The sequence below is a fragment of the Schistocerca americana genome, chromosome 3 (genome assembly GCF_021461395.2).
Source record: "Schistocerca americana isolate TAMUIC-IGC-003095 chromosome 3, iqSchAmer2.1, whole genome shotgun sequence".
Lineage (NCBI taxonomy): Eukaryota > Metazoa > Arthropoda > Insecta > Orthoptera > Acrididae > Schistocerca > Schistocerca americana.
In genome coordinates this window covers 429628868-429647198 of record NC_060121.1, presented here as the reverse complement: position 1 = coordinate 429647198, position 18331 = coordinate 429628868, and the positions used below count along the sequence as shown (strand labels likewise).

Sequence of the window (18331 nt, the reverse complement as noted above, 5' to 3'; positions counted from 1 at the left end):
GAGGAAGACAGAGATTGGAATACGTCAAGCAAATAATTGAGGACGTAGGTTGCAAGTGCTACTCTGAGATGAAGAGGTTAGCACAGGAAAGGAATTCGTGGCGGGCCGCATAAAACCAGTCAGTAGACTGATGAAAAAAAAATGAAAAAAAAAGCGAATGATACTGCGATCACTCGATGCCATTCCACTCTCAATCGTCTCGCCTTTCACAAGCCCTCCATGGTTTGGCGGATTGCGAGACGTTTTCAGTACCTCTATTTGGAGTTCCATTACAGTCTCTTCTAGTTGCCTCTCACGGAATCAGTCAGACGGCTATACGGCATCAATGATTTCGTGTTGTGCATCGATAGCGTTTGCAACGAAGTAATATCCCTTAGCCTCAGTAGCAATAAGTCAATATCATCAATAAATTCAAAGTCTGTGGCAACCAGATTATGTTTTCATACAATTTACGTATTGTTAACGACCCTGTTATTTTTGTGTCACTGTAATTTCCGTGTAAAATATCATTATTGTTGTCATAGGACGTAATTCCAAGGTGGCCATTTGGGCATCTATTGGCGTATTGGGTTCTTTGTGTTTTTAGTTACGGTTCTTGAAGTCTCATGCACTACGTTGGCTTTTCCCATGGCATTAGGCTGTCCTATTTTATATCCATTAGGGATTTTGAGTAAATGTTACACAATCTGGCCATCCTCGTGTATAAATCCATGCTATACGATCGGTCATCGTCACAAAATGCTTACATACGTTTCTTCTGGCAAAAACCTGTTTCAACAGATCTGTTCGCCGACGATTCACTTTTAGATGGATTCAGTCTACGAAATAAATTGTAGGAAAAGTTATTCACATTTTGGTGCTTGTTCCTTACTAGACGCCTTAATGCTGTAATAAGCGTTATCGTCTGTTTAGCGTAATGAGTTACTTCACATTCTCTACTTTTCATAAATCTGTTGCGGATCTGTTCTGTTCTGTGTTCAATTGACTACTTCCTGCAGTACGTGTCGCACACCACATACAGTTGCACAGTTTCTGTCATTAAATGCTTCTCTGTTGTATGAAATGTCAATTCTCCGCCTGTAAGATTTCTGTCCGGATATTTGATACATGATATGGTAATAGTCACTCGTCTTGTACTTAAGTCTGGCTCCTAGCCATATCAAGACAGAATATACTGCAGCTTGCAAGTTAACCTCTGACTCCGTTGCCACTTCATCTACTGGCATTAACTGGCGTCTCTATGTTCGGTTATCCCCTCCCTGTGTAATATGCATTTACTGAAAGTTTCTCTACTCTCGTTACTCCATCTCCGCCCCATAACCAACCTTGGTATATTCTTCGCATTGTACCAAGAGGTCTTTTCTTTGCCTTCGATTGAACAACAGGCCAGCTCGTACACATCATAGATGTTGTAATCCTTGACAGTCCTTAGCAGCACATTTTAAATACTGCTACTACTAGTAGTAGTAGTAGTAGTAGCAGTAGCTTTATTTATCCGGAGATGTCTTTTATAAAGATACTGGATATGTCTTGTTATTACCTGTCTAGAATGACAGTGTTGGGACAGTTAGTCGGTAGCCCTTATAGTGGAACCCATCCCGGAATTTGCCTGAAATACACTCCTGGAAATGGAAAAAAGAACACATTGACACCGGTGTCTCAGACCCACCATACTTGCTCCGGACACTGCGAGAGGGCTGTACAAGCAATGATCACACGCACGGCACAGCGGACACACCAGGAACCGCGGTCTTGGCCGTCGAATGGCGCTAGCTGCGCAGCATTTGTGCACCGCCGCCGTCAGTGTCAGCCAGTTTGCCGTGGCATACGGAGCTCCATCGCAGTCTTTAACACTGGTAGCATGCCGCGACAGCGTGGACGTGAACCGTATGTGCAGTTGACGGACTTTGAGCGAGGGCGTATAGTGGGCATGCGGGAGGCCGGGTGGACGTACCGCCGAATTGCTCAACACGTGGGGCGTGAGGTCTCCACAGTACATCGATGTTGTCGCCAGTGGTCGGCGGAAGGTGGACGTGCCCGTCGACCTGGGACCGGACCGCAGCGACGCACGGATGCACGCCAAGACCGTAGGATCCTACGCAGTGCCGTAGGGGACCGCACCGCCACTTCGCAGCAAATTAGGGACACTGTTGCTCCTGGGGTATCGGCGAGGACCATTCGCAACCGTCTCCATGAAGCTGGGCTACGGTCCCGCACACCGTTAGGCCGTCTTCCGCTCACGCCCCAACATCGTGCAGCCCGCCTCCAGTGGTGTCGCGACAGGCGTGAATAGAGGGACGAATGGAGACGTGTCGTCTTCAGCGATGAGAGTCACTTCTGTCATGGTGCCAATGATGGTCGTATGCGTGTTTGGCGCCGTGCAGGTGAGCGCCACAATCAGGATTGCATACGACCGAGGCACACAGGGCCAACACCCAGCATCGTGGTGTGGGGAGCGATCTCCTACACTAGCCGTACACCACTGGTGATCGTCGAGGGGACACTGAATAGTGCACGGTACATCCAAACCGTCATCGAACCCATCGTTCTACCATTCCTAGACCGGCAAGGGAACTTGCTGTTCCAACAGGACAATGCACGTCCGCATGTATCCCGTGCCACCCAACGTGCTCTAGAAGGTGTAAGTCAACTACCCTGGCCAGCAAGATCTCCGGATCTGTCCCCCATTGAGCATGTTTGGGACTGGATGAAGCGTCGTCTCACGCGGTCTGCACGTCCAGCACGAACGCTGGTCAAACTGAGGCGCCAGGTGGAAATGGCATGGCAAGCCGTTCCACAGGACTACGTCCAGCATCTCTACGATCGTCTCCATGGGAGAATAGCAGCCTGCATTGCTGCGAAAGGTGGATATACACTGTACTAGTGCCGACATTGTGCATGCTCTGTTGCCTGTGTCTATGTGCCTGTGGTTCTGTCAGTGTGATCATGTGATGTATCTGACCCCAGGAATGTGTCAATAAAGTTTCCCCTTCCTGGGACAATGAATTCACGGTGTTCTTATTTCAATTTCCAGGAGTGTAATTTAGGGAAACCACGGAAAAGAAATCAAGGTGGTGGATAAAGATTGGAGCCACCACCTTCCAGAATGCAAAGCCACTCTGTTGAAAACAGCGCTGTCGCATACTGTTTAGACCCAGTGTACAATACTGTTTTACAAATAAGCTATTTAACAGTGATTAATGGATAATCTACGCTGCTTATTCATTTCTCACTCCCAGTCAATCTAAACGCTCACACACTATACACACATTGTGTCATAGTGCTACGCCCGCAACACTCACAATCAGGTGATATTAGGACCATTTTGTGCACAACACGTTCCCATTTGGTAGCCTGAAAACCTGAGTCAGCGTCTCTCTATAACGAGTGAGATGTTGAGCCTAGAAGACGATAATGTATATACATTTGAGACAAAGTTTCTCCAGGAAGGGAATGAAATGAAGGATAAAATGTAGCTTGAAACCGGTATGTGGAATATAAGGCGTTTCGTGTCCGCTAGTGTTATTTTTGTTGCCGAATACTTAGTAAGAACAGCTTCTAAATTGTGATCTACAGAAAACCTGCTTGTTATAATAATTTTGACTTTATATTCAAGTTTTACATATATTGCCACTTCTCATATTTCCATATAAATTCTAGATGAAAATCATGCTAAAGTATAATCTCTGGAATTAAATTCTCTATCCCTGTGGCTATATTGCAACCAGAGAGGCACAGAACACATATCGCATCAAAACTTCCAACATCTTTAACAGATACAAGCTCACCTACCTTGTTTTTCAGCTCCCTCAAGTTGTGATGACACAAATTAATTCTACGTTTCTGGACAGAGGTACACACAAGTGTCGATCAAAAAGATCCCGTTAGAAGGCTGTACAGTCCAGAATAGGTTTCGCGAATAAGGCAAAATCGCCATGAAGATTGAGACAATCATCCCACGGACGCACCAGGTAGAAGATACACTTCTGGTAAAACGCCGTGTCCTGCTCTAATGAAGAAGTCTGCAACTGCATGCTGCACATGCGTGTCCGACAGGATTCGGCGACCTTTCGAGGCTTTTCTAAGCTCCGAAGGCGTGAAAATCGCGTAGGGAGGGATAAGATTACAGGATGGATCTGGAATGCCTCGCATTTGAGTTGGCATTACTTGTGGATTACATTTGTATTACAGGGACGTGCGTTATCATGAAGCTGCAGCACCCATTGTCGCAGTTTCTCTGGGCGGTGGTTTTCGACAGACATGCCGTCCCACTTACATTCTACATTCTCCGAAGGATGTCTAAATCTGTTTGTCCTTCGGCAGCCATGAAAAGAATAACATCACGTTGGTCGGTTTTGGACGCGTTTTTTGGACGCGTTTGATAATGACTTCGCCATAGTTCACGTTTCCGCATTTACCGCACGCGCGTCGGAAAGACACGAGTACCACACTAATCCCCTGACGACATGTTGGTGCTTATGTATCGAAATCGCGATATGTTGCATATACATGACGGGACAAATAAAATAGGCCCGGAGAACAGGGTTCCAGGGTACAAAGAAACATAGCAGAGGAAATGAAGTACAGTGCTAACCTTACTACACCAGACGTAGATAGTGACTACCATTCATCTCTTGGCACTTTTGGGCCTGGTTAGCAATTTGCTGAAGGCAGATCGAAGCTGAACTGTTGAAACTGCTTCAGTCTCGTCTGAAACGTTGTGCTGCAGTTGTTTAAGACCGTGTGGGTTGTTGCGATACACCTTAGACTTGAGGACTCCCCACACAAAGTAGTCGCACACCGACAAATCAAATGACCTGGGTGGTCCGCTAGCGCCGCGACCAGACTGACCTCTACTAACAGTTCTGTCACGCGTGGAGATTGAGTAAGCGTGCTCCAAGGTTCGTTCTGGCTGTATGGGAAGTTGCTCCATCCTATTGGAAGTAACTGTAAGTCTTTTGCTCCTTCGTTAATGCTCCACAAATTCACGTTCAATCTTATCCGTTCGTCCTGGGCACTTTTATTTGCCCCATTACGTAGCTTGGAGCAACGCCTTAAAACTGTAACTCTTTTGGTCGCCCCTTGTAGAATATGATCTTGTTCATTTGTAATTTCTTTCGGGACTTTCTGTCTGTAGGCTGACTCTAAACTATGAAACGTGCCCCATGCCTCCAGTTGTCACAGCTATCGTGCTCGTAGTTCGCTTACTTGAAGTGCAGGAAGACGGCGACGGCGACGGCGAGCGCTGCCAGCGACAGGGCGTAGCCGCTGAAGTAGAGCGTCGTCGCCACCTCGACGCCGGGCTCGTCGGCCGCCAGCGGGCTGAGGTCGCGGCACAGCGAGTAGTTGCTGTAGCTGGACCACGTGCCGTTCGCGTGGCACCACCGCGACGCGTTCTCTGCAACACACCGGCTACTGGCGACAAATCACTGGAAACTGTACCTGCAGTAAAATACATGGCACCTATCACTTAATCAGAAGCCCGACTACATTTGACACCATAAACCGCCTTGCCAGTGAAGTCCTGCGAGAATATCGTAGGGAAAACACATGAACTATTGATCACGCCTTGACTCAACGCGACCTATCCCATTCCGCCAGGGCGTGGACTGGCCAATCGCCGTGGCGGTAGGAATCCGCCACGTTCTGGAACAGGGGGAAGGTGCGCTAACACACGAACTTGACAATTGCACACCGATAGCGACCTAGTAGATAGATAATTCTCAGTAGGAAATAGAAAGGACATCTCAAAATAGAACCTGCAGCGATTTTCTAAGCGCCAGCCCGGTGCCAGGGGTATGCCCACTGGGATTAGTTCGGTGGGCACGGCCACATAGTTGGTTTATACAACAACTAGCACGGCTGTAACGCTGCAGGAAGTAGCTTTTAGAATAGTTAGATTAGAGTAGAGACTAGATCTTACCCATTAAGTAACTAACTCATAATTTCCTGTAGTATGTAAGTAGACTAGAACTAGAATTTTAAAAAAATTCTGCTAACATCATTGAATTGTATTGTAGATGTTAAGACCCACTAATGTATAAGGTGGTGGGTTATAATGTATGTTATTATTGGATTGAATAAAGATTTTTTTTAAAAATACATAGCGTGAGGTCGGATGAGTTGAGCATGGGTGCAGGCTCACAGTTCCTCGGTCACTTGTACGGTGCACTTGGTACGGGCCCGCCCACCACCGGCGCGCCGTAAGGCACGGAATCTCGCACAGGGCATATCGCTTCTTGGTCGAGCGTGCCGGCGACATGCCTCACATACAGCCTCTCCTTCCCAAGTGGCTATTTCCGCCTTCCTGTGGTCCAGAAGCTATGCTCGGCATTTCCCGGGCCTGCCCTGATGCTGCCTTGCGTCAGAAAGGAGAGCTGCAACTCAGTCCGATGTGAAAGCGAAGGGTGCGTGAAAAAGGGAGAGCTGTCCCCCCAAGGGACCAGAAGATGGGTCCCTTGGGGGGGGGGGGGAGGGTTGAGCTGGACTGCTAGGCTGGAGGGTGTTGCTCACTCTGTGTGAGACTCCTCTGTGCTGGGTGGCTGCAGCACCCTTCTGTCCTTGAGCAGAGCGCCGAACACCGGGTGCCCTGCATCCCAGCGACCTCGTTTGTTGGCGTAGAACCTCGGAACGCGTCGGCAAGGACGCTTCCACGCGCCTATGGGTAACTGGGGCGTGATCCGCCAAACCCATGAGGTGGCAACATCACCTGGGCCAGGTTAGCTGGGTCCAGACCACTGAGCGACTAGGTGACTGGCCCACCATCTGAGTAGGAGTGATCCTTGGCCGGTAAGATGAAGCTTGGGATAGTAGACGGCTAAAGGCGAGAAGTGCATCCGCTTCTCCAGAGTGCGGGGTGTACTTGCCAAGGAGCACTGAGTGAAATCATCGATGACGGGGCCACTGAGGGGGACCAGTACGTTGGCGACGATGTGCTGCACCCGGCATCTCAGAAATGCCCTTGGCCTAGAGGGGGGGGGGGGAAGCGACTGCAGCAGTCTCCCCCCCCCCCCCCACTCCTTGCCCCCTGCGAGAGAAGCTGGTCTGGGGTAAGAGACGGGCTCCCATATTTTCATTCGTCTACAATTCACAATGGCTGATCAGGAGGCGAGTGACATGAGTGCTTTTTCGAGGTCTTTGATGCTTACTCTTCATACCTCAGAAGAGGGGCTGGGGCTAAATGAGGAAACTGTTATTGAAAGGCATAGTAGAATTAATCAAACACTAGATTCTAGTGTTAAGAATGGGAAAATTAGTTAGGTAGCAGTCCTGGCAATCAAAAATGAATTAGCTGCCTGGACCATCGCTAGTGCGAAGCTCGAGGGGCGAGTGGAGGAATTTGAGAAACAGAACGAACGACTGCGTAAGCAACCAATAAAAACAAGGGGCTGGAGTGGCCGTGCAACTAGCCACTAAGAGCCAGTCTACAAAAGAAACAATGGCTAAAGAATGGAAAATATCTGACACGGAGGTCTTCTCCCGTCAAGGCAATAAAAAAGTGCAAAAGATTCTTACAACCACTGTAAACTTTGCAAAAGACAAAATCAAAATAAATAAAATAAAGGCGACAAAAATGTAGTTACAGTGGATTTCGCCGTTGAAGAAGATCGGAATAAAATCTTAAATCATTCAAAATTAAACAAATCAATGAAGTTCGAACCGCCCAAGAACCAGAACCCTTTGGTAATCTTTTATGATGCACCAGTCACACTAAAAATAAATTGACTTTTACGAAACAATCTTTCAACAGAATTTTGAGGACATGAACCTGGAAACATTCAAAAACGAGTTTAAGCTGCGTTTTAAAACCGGACCCAGGGAACGAGATGTACATCACGTTGCCTGGTTCTCTGAAAAATGTGGTGCAGGCTCACCACTATGGGCAGGATATACATGGACTTTCATGCCTTCAATGTGAGGGATTACTTAGTAGTTAGCCGATGCCACAATTGTGGCGACCTAGACCATATTCATAAGGACTGCGAAAGGAAGCCACCTTGCTCCAGGTGTGGAGCTGAAGACCATGTAAGGAAAAACTGCATCAGAACTGGGATATGCATCCCCTGCACGCGAAGAGGGAAGAAACCATGCAACACCACCAGAAGAAACTGCCATACCTACAGGAAGCTAGAGCAAAGGCTCATTGCCAGAACTGATTAGGGCTGAGCCGATACCCGTACACAGGAAACCTAAGAGAAAGTCACCAAGCAAAAGGTTGAAGGACGGACTAAGAGCCAGCAGATTTAGGGAATTTATGCAAAAGTTCAACAAGAAGCAAACTCAAAGAGTGGTAATGAAAGATGTATGTATTAAAACAGACCCTTGTGGTCAGAAAGATGTTCCCTCTCCTTCATTCCGGGGACTAAGGTAGCCTGAAGAACATGAATGACCGAAAGGGCATCCTGTGGTAGGGAGTCTTCCGATGATAAGACACAATGATATGGTCACTAAAGAGCGAGTGCAGGTTAACGTTATGAGTAGTACAAATTCGCCAATAGACCCACCTTTCCAGAGAGGATTGGGTGTGGTCTCACTAGGGTGTACTCAAACTTAGAACACGGTATGCAATTAGTGCGCCTGGAGGAGCCAGCTGTCCTCACTACAGCTCTGAGGCATGTGGGGCCTGTCGGTCACGGGTACGGTAGGGACGTCACATTCCTGGTGATGGTGGCTGTGGATAGGTTACAGCTCAAGACGATGAATCTCCCCACTGACTTTGGGGCCCTGCGAAACTCAATCAAAAAAGTGTTCGAAATACGAAATGAAAAATTTGATTTGGACGAGTTATACAACCAATCTGTTATTACAAATGAGAGGATAGCGCATGAATGGTGGAAGAACTGGCCAGATACTCACATCCGAACATACTTTCCACGAGCACGTTAAACATAGGACATATAAATGCGCACATCAGTCAACTAGTAATGCAGGAACTCCGAAGGGTGGTGGAGGAGAGGAGTCTGGAAGGGCTCTGTACAGAAGCTGTACACCCATGCTTGGTGGATACCCTTTGTAGCAGCCAACTGGCAAGTGATCCACAGTGAAGTGGAACCAAGAGCTGCAGCCATAGTCATAAATAGGGCGCTGAGAGCTACGGTTTTCGCACAGCTCTCCGATGACCACTGCAATGTCGTGGAACTACAGCCGTCTATTGGAGCGCGTACCTCATCAATAAGTACCTCCGATATGGTAGAGGAATTGATGAATTTCTAGACAAACTAACTGATGTGGCTACAGCGTTGCAGGGGCGCAGATTTGTCGTGACAGCGGACATAAACGCGAACTCCCCACTATGGTTCCTTGGCACTCGAGAGGACCGAGGAGAAAAACAGAAGAAACTATCACGGCGCTGCAGTTAAGAGTAGCCAATAAACAAGGGCACCCCCCCTATCTAAACTGGTGGTGGAGGTGAGAGCACAAATATTGACGTTACTTTGATAACGTCTCATCTCGTAACCAAGATAAAAGATTGGACTGTCTGGGACCAAATTACTACTAGCAACCACAAAGTATTAACATTCTCATTGAGTGATAGGGTGTGCCACTGGGAGATGGGGTGTGAGATACGATTCAGCTACAACAGGACCGATTGGGAGCGCTTGGCGAGGGAGTGTGACGTACAGACATTACCACAAGGTGACGAGAACGTAGAGAAATATGCCGAGAAACTGGTGAAAGCAGTCATCAGGGCGATAAAGGCAGCTTCTCCATCACCATGGTCAGCCGAACTGAGACAGATTCGCCAGTTTGTAAGGAGGGCGAGGAGGTACTACCAGTGAAGTATCTACTGGAAAAAAAGCAAATGTTTACAGGGAAGCGAAAGAACAATTTCAACAGGAGCTGAGGGCAGTCAGGGTGAAGAGTTGGGCATAATACGTGCAAAGCCAATTGGCTACAGACCTATGGGGTATCCCATACAAGCTATTACGGCAAAAGATAAGGTGTTGTCCACCGTCAGGAATGAGGGCTGGATGACGGAAATGGAAATGAGCTTATGGCTTCGTTGGCCAGAAGGCCTCATCCGGGGAAGCACGGCGGCCAAGTGCGTCTTATTTCAGTCGACGCCACATTAGACGACTTGCGTACCGGTCATGGGGATGAAATAATGAAGACAACACAAAACGAAGTCCCCGAGTGGAGAAAATCGCCAACCTGGCCGGGAATCGAAGCCAGGTCCACTTGCACGGGAGGCAAGCACGTTACCACCCAGCTAAGCACTCAGACTGGATGATGGAAACTTGGACGGAGACTGCCGAGGTCCTCCTCTGGGTCCTGTTGCCTGACGAGAGTGAAGAAGGTGATTCAGAGGAACAATGACGAATCAGGACAGAAAACCAACAGGCTTACGAAGATAATAGCATAGTTTATCCCTTCTCCGAAGAGGAGGTCCGTGCCCAAATAAAAGCGCTTAAGAAGGCCAAAGTTTCTGGCCCAGACGGCATCAAGGCAGAGGTGGTACAATTCCTGTAACCGTCGCTGGTGGCACCTCTCACTAAGTTATACAACGAGTGCCTACAGGTCAGGAAATTCCCCTTCATCTTCAAAAAGGCAAATGTTGTAATAATTAAGAAAGGTCCAGATAAAGACCCAAAGCTTGGTCTGTAACATGCTGGCACACCTGTAACGCTGCAGGTAGCGTAGATTAGTTTAAGCATAGATAACATATAAATAAGAAATAGCAGTAGTGAACTAATCCCAAGTAACACAGTAATAAAAGAAATTTGGAGCATAAGATAACAGTAAAACTTAGCAATGCCCATAGTGGAAATAGTAGTAGCACTAACATACAGTAGTAATAACAAGAAAAGCTGCAGTATTTGCAATACAAATATAAAATTAAGACCCACTAATGTATTTAGGTAGTGAGTTAAATACGTATCATGTAGTTTTCTGAATAAAGAATTAAAATAATACATGCAAATAATCGGTCGAAGGAACTTCAGCGAGGAAATCTATTGCGTAACCAATCGTTCTATCTAATATCTGTTATTAATGGTACGATTCGTGAAAAGTGAAGACGCTCTGAACTAACTAGGAAAGCTTGTGTGACTTACGTCAGCAACACCCGTCTATTTGAACTTGCCAACTCTTCATACCCCAGGTACAATAGGCACCAGAAGGAACCTGGCAATATGTACTAATAAAAAAAAAAGGAACAAAAAATGCCTCGTGAAGGAATTACCTGAATGGGACGGGGAAAGGAAATCGGTATGTGTGATGTACTTTTATAGACAAACAAACGATCACAGTTTCAGAAAAGTTGAAAGGTTCATTCAAGAGAAAGAGCTTCACAAATGAAATGAAATGTGCATATGACACTTGTGGCAGGATACCCCTTTCCAGAGAATTCGGCCACCTGGTGGAAGTCTTTTTTTAGTGGAAACCACTTCGGTGACTTGAGCGTTGATGACGATGAAATGATAATGAGAACTACATACACCCAACCTTTAGTGGAGAAAATCCCTGACGAGGCCTGGAATAGAACCCGGCTCGCGAAGTCGAGAGTCACCATCGCTAACCGCAAGAGCTGCAGGCAAGGGCTTCACAATCTGAGCGAGTCAGTACTGCGTTGGTCCACCTCTTGCCCCTATACAAGTAGTTATTCGGCTTGGCGTTGATTAATTGAGCTGTTGGATGTGCACCTGAAGGATATCGTGCCAAATTCTGTCCGAATGGCATGTTAGATCGTCTAAATCCCAAGCTGGCTGGAAAGCCTTGCCCACCATGTGCCAAAAATCCTCACTCTGGGAGACACCTGGCGACCATGATGACCAAGTTATCCTTTGGCACACACGAAAACAAGCAATAGACGGACATTACCTTGCTCAAATGTAGATATTTGGAACATAATGGGCAGGCCCTCCAACCACGTCGGAATTTTGACGGTCTAAAGGCCAGTTGGACAGAGTTTGGCACAATGACCTCCAGGAGGGCATAACAATTCTGTCAATCTGCTGAATAATTGCTTGCATAAAAACCAGAGGTGGACCAACGCGTTATTGAAATGCTTAAATTATAATCGTTTGTTTGCTTGTACATGTACATGACGTCTACTGATTTCCCTTTTCGATTAATCCCCTCGTCGAGGGTTTTTTTTTTTTTGAGAGTATTATTGCCTTCTACATTATTATGTCTCTCGCAATACTGACAACAGCTAAGTTACGAGATTATGCAATGCCCACTTCATAGGTTCCTCGGCGTACACACGCCCCAAGATCCAGTATACGAGGTAAATGCCATCGTATCATAATCGATACACAATATCTCATTTGTCTTGTAAACTAGGTGCTCCCAACCATGTACAAAAAAAATTGACAACTATTTCTCTGACACTGCTGTCATCCTAATTCATTGCGAGCGTGTATTTTGCTCACAGTTCTATGCCTTGCTGCTTTTATGAAAAAACTGAAGCACTTCCTTCCGCCAATTTCATAACGTTTACTCAAAAATTTACGTATATGCTCAGTTAATCCGCTATCAAACGCTACCAACTACATTGTTGATTACTACAACTTCCGGGGTCACAGCTCCTCTTCAGACCCAACGAAAACAAGTGCAAAGTGCACATGTCTCAGATAACTTAAAAGGCAGCACATCTGCCTTCCGTGGTCCATCAGAAGGAGTACGATGAGTCATGCGTGCAGATGTATCACCTTTTAATTTAACTGGGACGTTTACATATTGTGCTGGTTTTCGTTGGATCTGAAGATGGAGCTGAGACCCCGAAACTGCGTTATACAAGACTTCAGTAAGAGTAATTTTGTCAACTGTACAGGGAGTTTCAATTCTATGTAGCACTTATGGATGTCCGACTAACAGCAATTTTTTACTACCATCTACTTCCTGTAACACTCATTTTTGTTACCACTTCTCAATCAGTCACGCCATGTCCTTCTCGTGCCTACATTCATTACGTTTTATCGCGTTCCTCCTCCTCCTCCACCCCCTCTCTTGTGCCAATTCCTATTAACTCTCACAGTTTAAAACTACTTGCGAGTAATCCGTCGTTATTTTTGTACTATTTATGAATGAATAGAAACTCTGATTTCTCTGCTCTGTTTATGTTGGAGTAACTCCCAAATGATGGATTCTATTAGAAGAAATGAATAACATGCTAAGTGTACCGTATTAAAGCAAAATACACTATCTGATCAAAAGTATTCTAATACCTATTAGTAGACATTAATATGAGGCGTGTTCTTTACAACGGCTTGAACTCTGCAAGGGACACTTTGAGTGAGGTGTCTGAATGTCTGTGTAGGAATTCCAGCCCATTCTCCCTGCAGAGCCGAAACAAGAGGCGGTAGTGATTTTGGGCGCTGGAGTCTGGAACGAGGTCGGCGTCTTGACTCGTCCCAAAGATGTCCCACTTTATTTTTGTTACGGGGCACAGCCTAAGCGAGTTTATATCCACATGCTTGACAATGAGAAACTTCGAAATCGGCTGACTGCACAATTAATTAAGAATACTACAGCCTACTGTTTTCTTTTACATTTCGGATATGTTATTGTCCACAAATCACTGTCTCACAGACTGGGTGCATTGTCATGCTGATGCAAATAACCACCGTCTCCGAATTGTTCCTCTAGTGCACACAGACCACGCAAAACACCCCCATACAATTAGCAGCAGCTATTCGATATTTCACTGCTGGGACTACATGTCAAGGCAGATGACATTCCCAGGCATTCACCAAACCCAAACCATTACATTGGAATATCACGGCGTATAGAGGGATACATCACTCGAAATCATTCGTTTCCAATTATCCAATGTCCAGTGTCGTTGTTCTTTAAGCCACCTCAACCGTCACTTCCCACTGACTACAGAAGTAAGTTGGTTATGAATAGATGCTCAATCATTGTATCGCACTCTTTTTTAACTTCCTGCCTAAAGTCATTGTGATATCCGGACTGCTGCTCAAGAAAGATTCCTTCCACTGATATCATGCTATTTTTTACAATCACTCACCGCAATGCTCTGTGGTCTCTGGCCTCCGTACTTGAGATCTGCCTGTTATTGACTTAGCTATGGCTATTCCTTTGCTTTTCCATTTCACAATCACATCATCTGCAGTAGTGTAGGCCGGCATTACATAGTCTAATATCTCCCTGATGGAATGTTTACTCAAGTCACATCCAATGACTATCCCAGTTCGGAGTCAGTGTGCTCTCCTGACCTATCCATTCTGCTGTTACTGCTTCCCTACTCATAACACAACACTCTCCGCCTCCTCTTACACTGGAAGGTCCTCCTCTCGTGACATGTAGTGACCAGTTCCGCCTTACGTACCGGTGTTACTTATCAGGTGATACGTGTAGAACAACGGGAAAGATGTAAGAGAGGTTCTGATGGCCCTAATCTTGCCGTGTTAAATAAATAAATAGTGTGGAACGATCACATCAAATCCTGGTAACAGCATAAGCGCGGCTTAGATTCACTGGAAGAATGCTGAGGAAGTCACTGCCTAAAAAAAGTGAAGCGGAAGATATGGTAAGATGTGACCCTAACTTTACAGATGTACACACTATGGGTGTGTTAGAGCTGCAGAATGGCCAGAATAGTGTGTTAGTGTTTACAGAACGCAGGTTTTCACGGTCAGTATTTGCCTAATTGCTGATATTTATTTTATGGACATAAGGCCGTTGTCCAATGCATAAATCGCAGCCTAACCTTTCGCCTTCAAATGTTCGAGACATCGTCAGTGGCTTCAACGAATCAGAAAGAGGCTGCAGAACTGTTTATATCCATCCCATGAAACGGTCGGTGCGTGACACCATCAGACCGCTGCGTAAGATCGGAGAGTCGCGCCTACGCGTGCTGTACGGAGCTTGTAGTGCTGGAGCTGTTTGTTTTATTTAGCACTAAGGCTCACAAACTGTCTTGTTTCAGTCCTTCTTTCTTATTAAAATTATCTTCGTATTATTGAATTTCTATAACCTCCTTGTGCATCATAGCGTGATAATTATTAGAGCTTGCTGAAACCACAGTGTCAGAGAAACGAATTTGGAGGTTTTCCGGTCCTAGCGCATGATCTAATACTGCCTATTATTCGTCTTGCCCAGGCGACAATTACTCTTGTTCCCTTAAGTCTGCTGTAAATGTTTCTACCTGTAGTTCATTTGTACGTTTTGCCGCAAGTGCAAGGGATATTTGTGTACTCCTGCTGTGGCAAGCGGCGGATGTTTTGTAAAAACTGTCAAAGATCGCATCAGCAAAGTAGCCAGGAAGCACAATATTGATACAGTGTTTAAACCAACAGCAAAAGAGCTTGTACATTTGAATATTACAATGGATCTACGGCCGCCACTTTATACGCGTGCTGCAAATGCAGTTTTGCCACCAAGGTAAAGATAAGTAATGGAGTAGTAAAAGTAAAGAAGTAATAATGTCTCGAAACTTAATTTAATAATATGATGTAATTTAACGGTGGTCACCTTGACAAAGTATATAAGGGGTGATTATAATTAAACTTTCCCTATGTAACACGTTATAACACGGAAACTAATTACCGTACTACTACCAAACTTGGTAACATTAATGTCCAGAGTAGGGGGGATTTCCAAGGGCACAGCGTCACCGTCCAGTACCAAGGCCACCAGGTACCGTGACCAGTTTATCATGATTCGTAGTCTCACACACATGACCAGTCGCAGTGCACTTGTTGACGTGTCAACATGAGCTTGGAAAAAAGGAGCAGGGTATTATTGGTGAAGCTTTATTATCAAAACAACAGTAATGCTGCAGCTGTACTTCGAGAATATCGCCTTCTGAAAGGATCACGGAAGAGACCTCTTTCTCCACTTGCTGTGCGGAGCGTGAGGAAGAAGTTCGAATCAACTGGAGAACTGGCTGTCGCTCCACGAAGAGACCGACGATCGGTTGCACCACAGGTGGTTGATGAAATCGCTATAGCAATGGCAGACAACGATGCGCCCAATTCTCGGTCGTTAGGTGGTGCTCGTGCTGTGTCACGACAGTCGAACAACCCATTGTCCACTATACGGAAGGTGCTTCGAACCACTCTCAAATGGTATTCGCGCAAAATCCATATCGTACAGCAGTTTCAATCACAGGACGCACAACGACGTGATCACTTCGGTCTCCACTTCATCGCAAGGATTGAAGTTGACGAGAGCTGGCCGTGGACCATCCTATGGACAGACGAAGCTCACTTCCCTCTGACGTGTGAGATGAACAATCAGAACTGCGTGTTCATCTCCATTCACTGTGCATGATGTTCCTCTGTATGGTGAACGTGTCGCCGTACGATGTGGCTTCACAGCTATGTTCATCATTGGCCCATTCTTTTTTGAATAGGCTGGCGCTCAAGGACCAAAGACGTGCAGTGTGACTGGCCAGTGTTATTGCGATATGCTTCGTCAGCATGTCATACCCGCCCTACAGGAGAGAGACGCATTGAATTCACCATCTCACTCCCTGTGATTTCTGGTTGTGGGTCTACCTGATGGACAGGGTTTACCAGGGGAACATTCACACATGTGGTAATCTGAAGCGCAGCATATCAAGAGAGGTAGCCAGCGTACCTACGGACATGCTTCGTTATGCTGTGCAGAATGCAATTCTGCGCCTTGAGACTCTTCTGGACACAGATGCGTGCCATATTGAGCCCCCTTTCTTTAACAGTAATGGCACCGGTATGCATGATGCACCGTAGCAGCACATTAAAAGTATTTCTGTAGAATTGATTCTGCATTGTTTCTCTCCCCCACGTCCTTGGCATTAATTCTACCAGCTTTGGTACTCTTATGGTAGTTAGTTTCCGTGTTATAACGTGTTAAATAGGGAAAGTTTATTTATAGCCCTCCGGTACAAAGGACAGTCAAAAGAAATAGAGGCAGATGGGAAAGAAGTTTGTATAGTGTTTTACTTGAAAAGTAATCGCCGGAACTATTATTACATTTATCCCACTGTGAGACAAAATGGTCACTGCCTTCATGAAAAAATATTTGTGGTTGCCTGGGGAAACATGAGTGTACCCAAGTATGCGCATCTTCGTCCGAAGTAAATCAACGTCCACGTATGTCTTTCTTCAGGGTTCCAAAAACGTGGAAATCGCATAGGGATAGGATGCATAAGGGCAGGCAGGCCCACATGTTGCCAAGGTTGCCTCTACTAAGCAGTAGCAGTTTCGCTGGGAAGCCCACATCCTCCATACAATTCCGATGTCATGGATTGCGTGGCCTCTCCCGCCAGAGGTTCGAGTCCTCCCTCGGGCGTGTGTGTGTGTGTGTGTGTGTTGTTCTTAGCATAAGTTAGTTTAAGTAGTGTATAAGGCTAGGGACCGATGACCTCAGTAGCTTGGTCTCTTAAGAATTCACACATTACAATTCCGAAATCTCCCCAGTGCGATTTACGCATTTTTAGAGCCCTGAAGAAGGATATTCGTGGCCGTAGATTTGCATGGGGCCGGCCGGGGTGGCTGAGCCGTTCTAGGCGCTACAGTCTCGAACCGCGCGACTGCTACGGTCGCAGGTTCGAATCCTGCCTCGTGCATGGATCTATGTGATGTCCTTAGGTTAGTTAGGTTTAAGTAGTTCTAAGTTCTAGGGGACTGATGACCTCAGAAGTTAAGTCCCATAGCGCTCAGAGCCAGCCATTTGCATGGGAGGGAGAGGTGCTCTGGTTCAATCATGGTTCTGTAGTCAACTGCAAACATTTTTGATGAAGGCACTGACCGCTCTGTCTCAGTGTGGGATAGGTGTTTTAACAGTTATGGTGATTACTTTTGAAATAATAGACAGTTTTCTTTTTTATCCATCTGTCTCATTTTTACTGAAGTGATCATTATATATACACGTTTGTTCATGAGTACCTCAAGGATTACAAGAGACGACTGCACAATAACTACAAGACACTCACAAAGTAATACTTATCAGTGGACAGAGCATCCCTCCCAGTACTTTACAACTCCTCAATATGAGCGCCATGCGCCATTTGTAACGCATCAAACTTCAATATGAATTGGCGGTTCATTGAAGTCACTGATTCGCATTGGTTGGGATGGGGCAACAGCAGCATGCTTTGCTAATCAGTACACAGAGTTTCCCTATCTGCAGGCGTCAACTAAGTCTAAGCCACAGAATGGTGCAGACGATATGTCCACTTGTTCCATTATTCCGACGCGCTTGTCAGCTACTGGAAGTTCGCCATGGCACGTGGTACGAGGCGAAACTAGGAGAGATCTTTTGTCCACTGTTATGTGTCATTTTACGTTTGTCTTTTAGTTTCCACGCATTTGTTTTCTGAAACTCCATAGGTAGTTGCGAATAAACCTGTATTCACTGCTACTGGTTGCTACAGCGCAAT

General features: G+C 46.0%; 1 protein-coding gene across 1 annotated transcript in view; it reads right to left on the bottom strand.

The window, feature by feature from the left end:
- The window catches only part of LOC124606140 (diuretic hormone receptor-like), a 185472-nt gene that overhangs the window by 148367 nt on the left and 18774 nt on the right, over positions 1–18331 (bottom strand). Inside the window, exon 3 of the mRNA XM_047138105.1 lies at positions 5209–5398. Coding sequence (XP_046994061.1) covers positions 5209–5398 — 190 coding nt within the window. The remainder of the gene's footprint in view (positions 1–5208; positions 5399–18331) is intronic.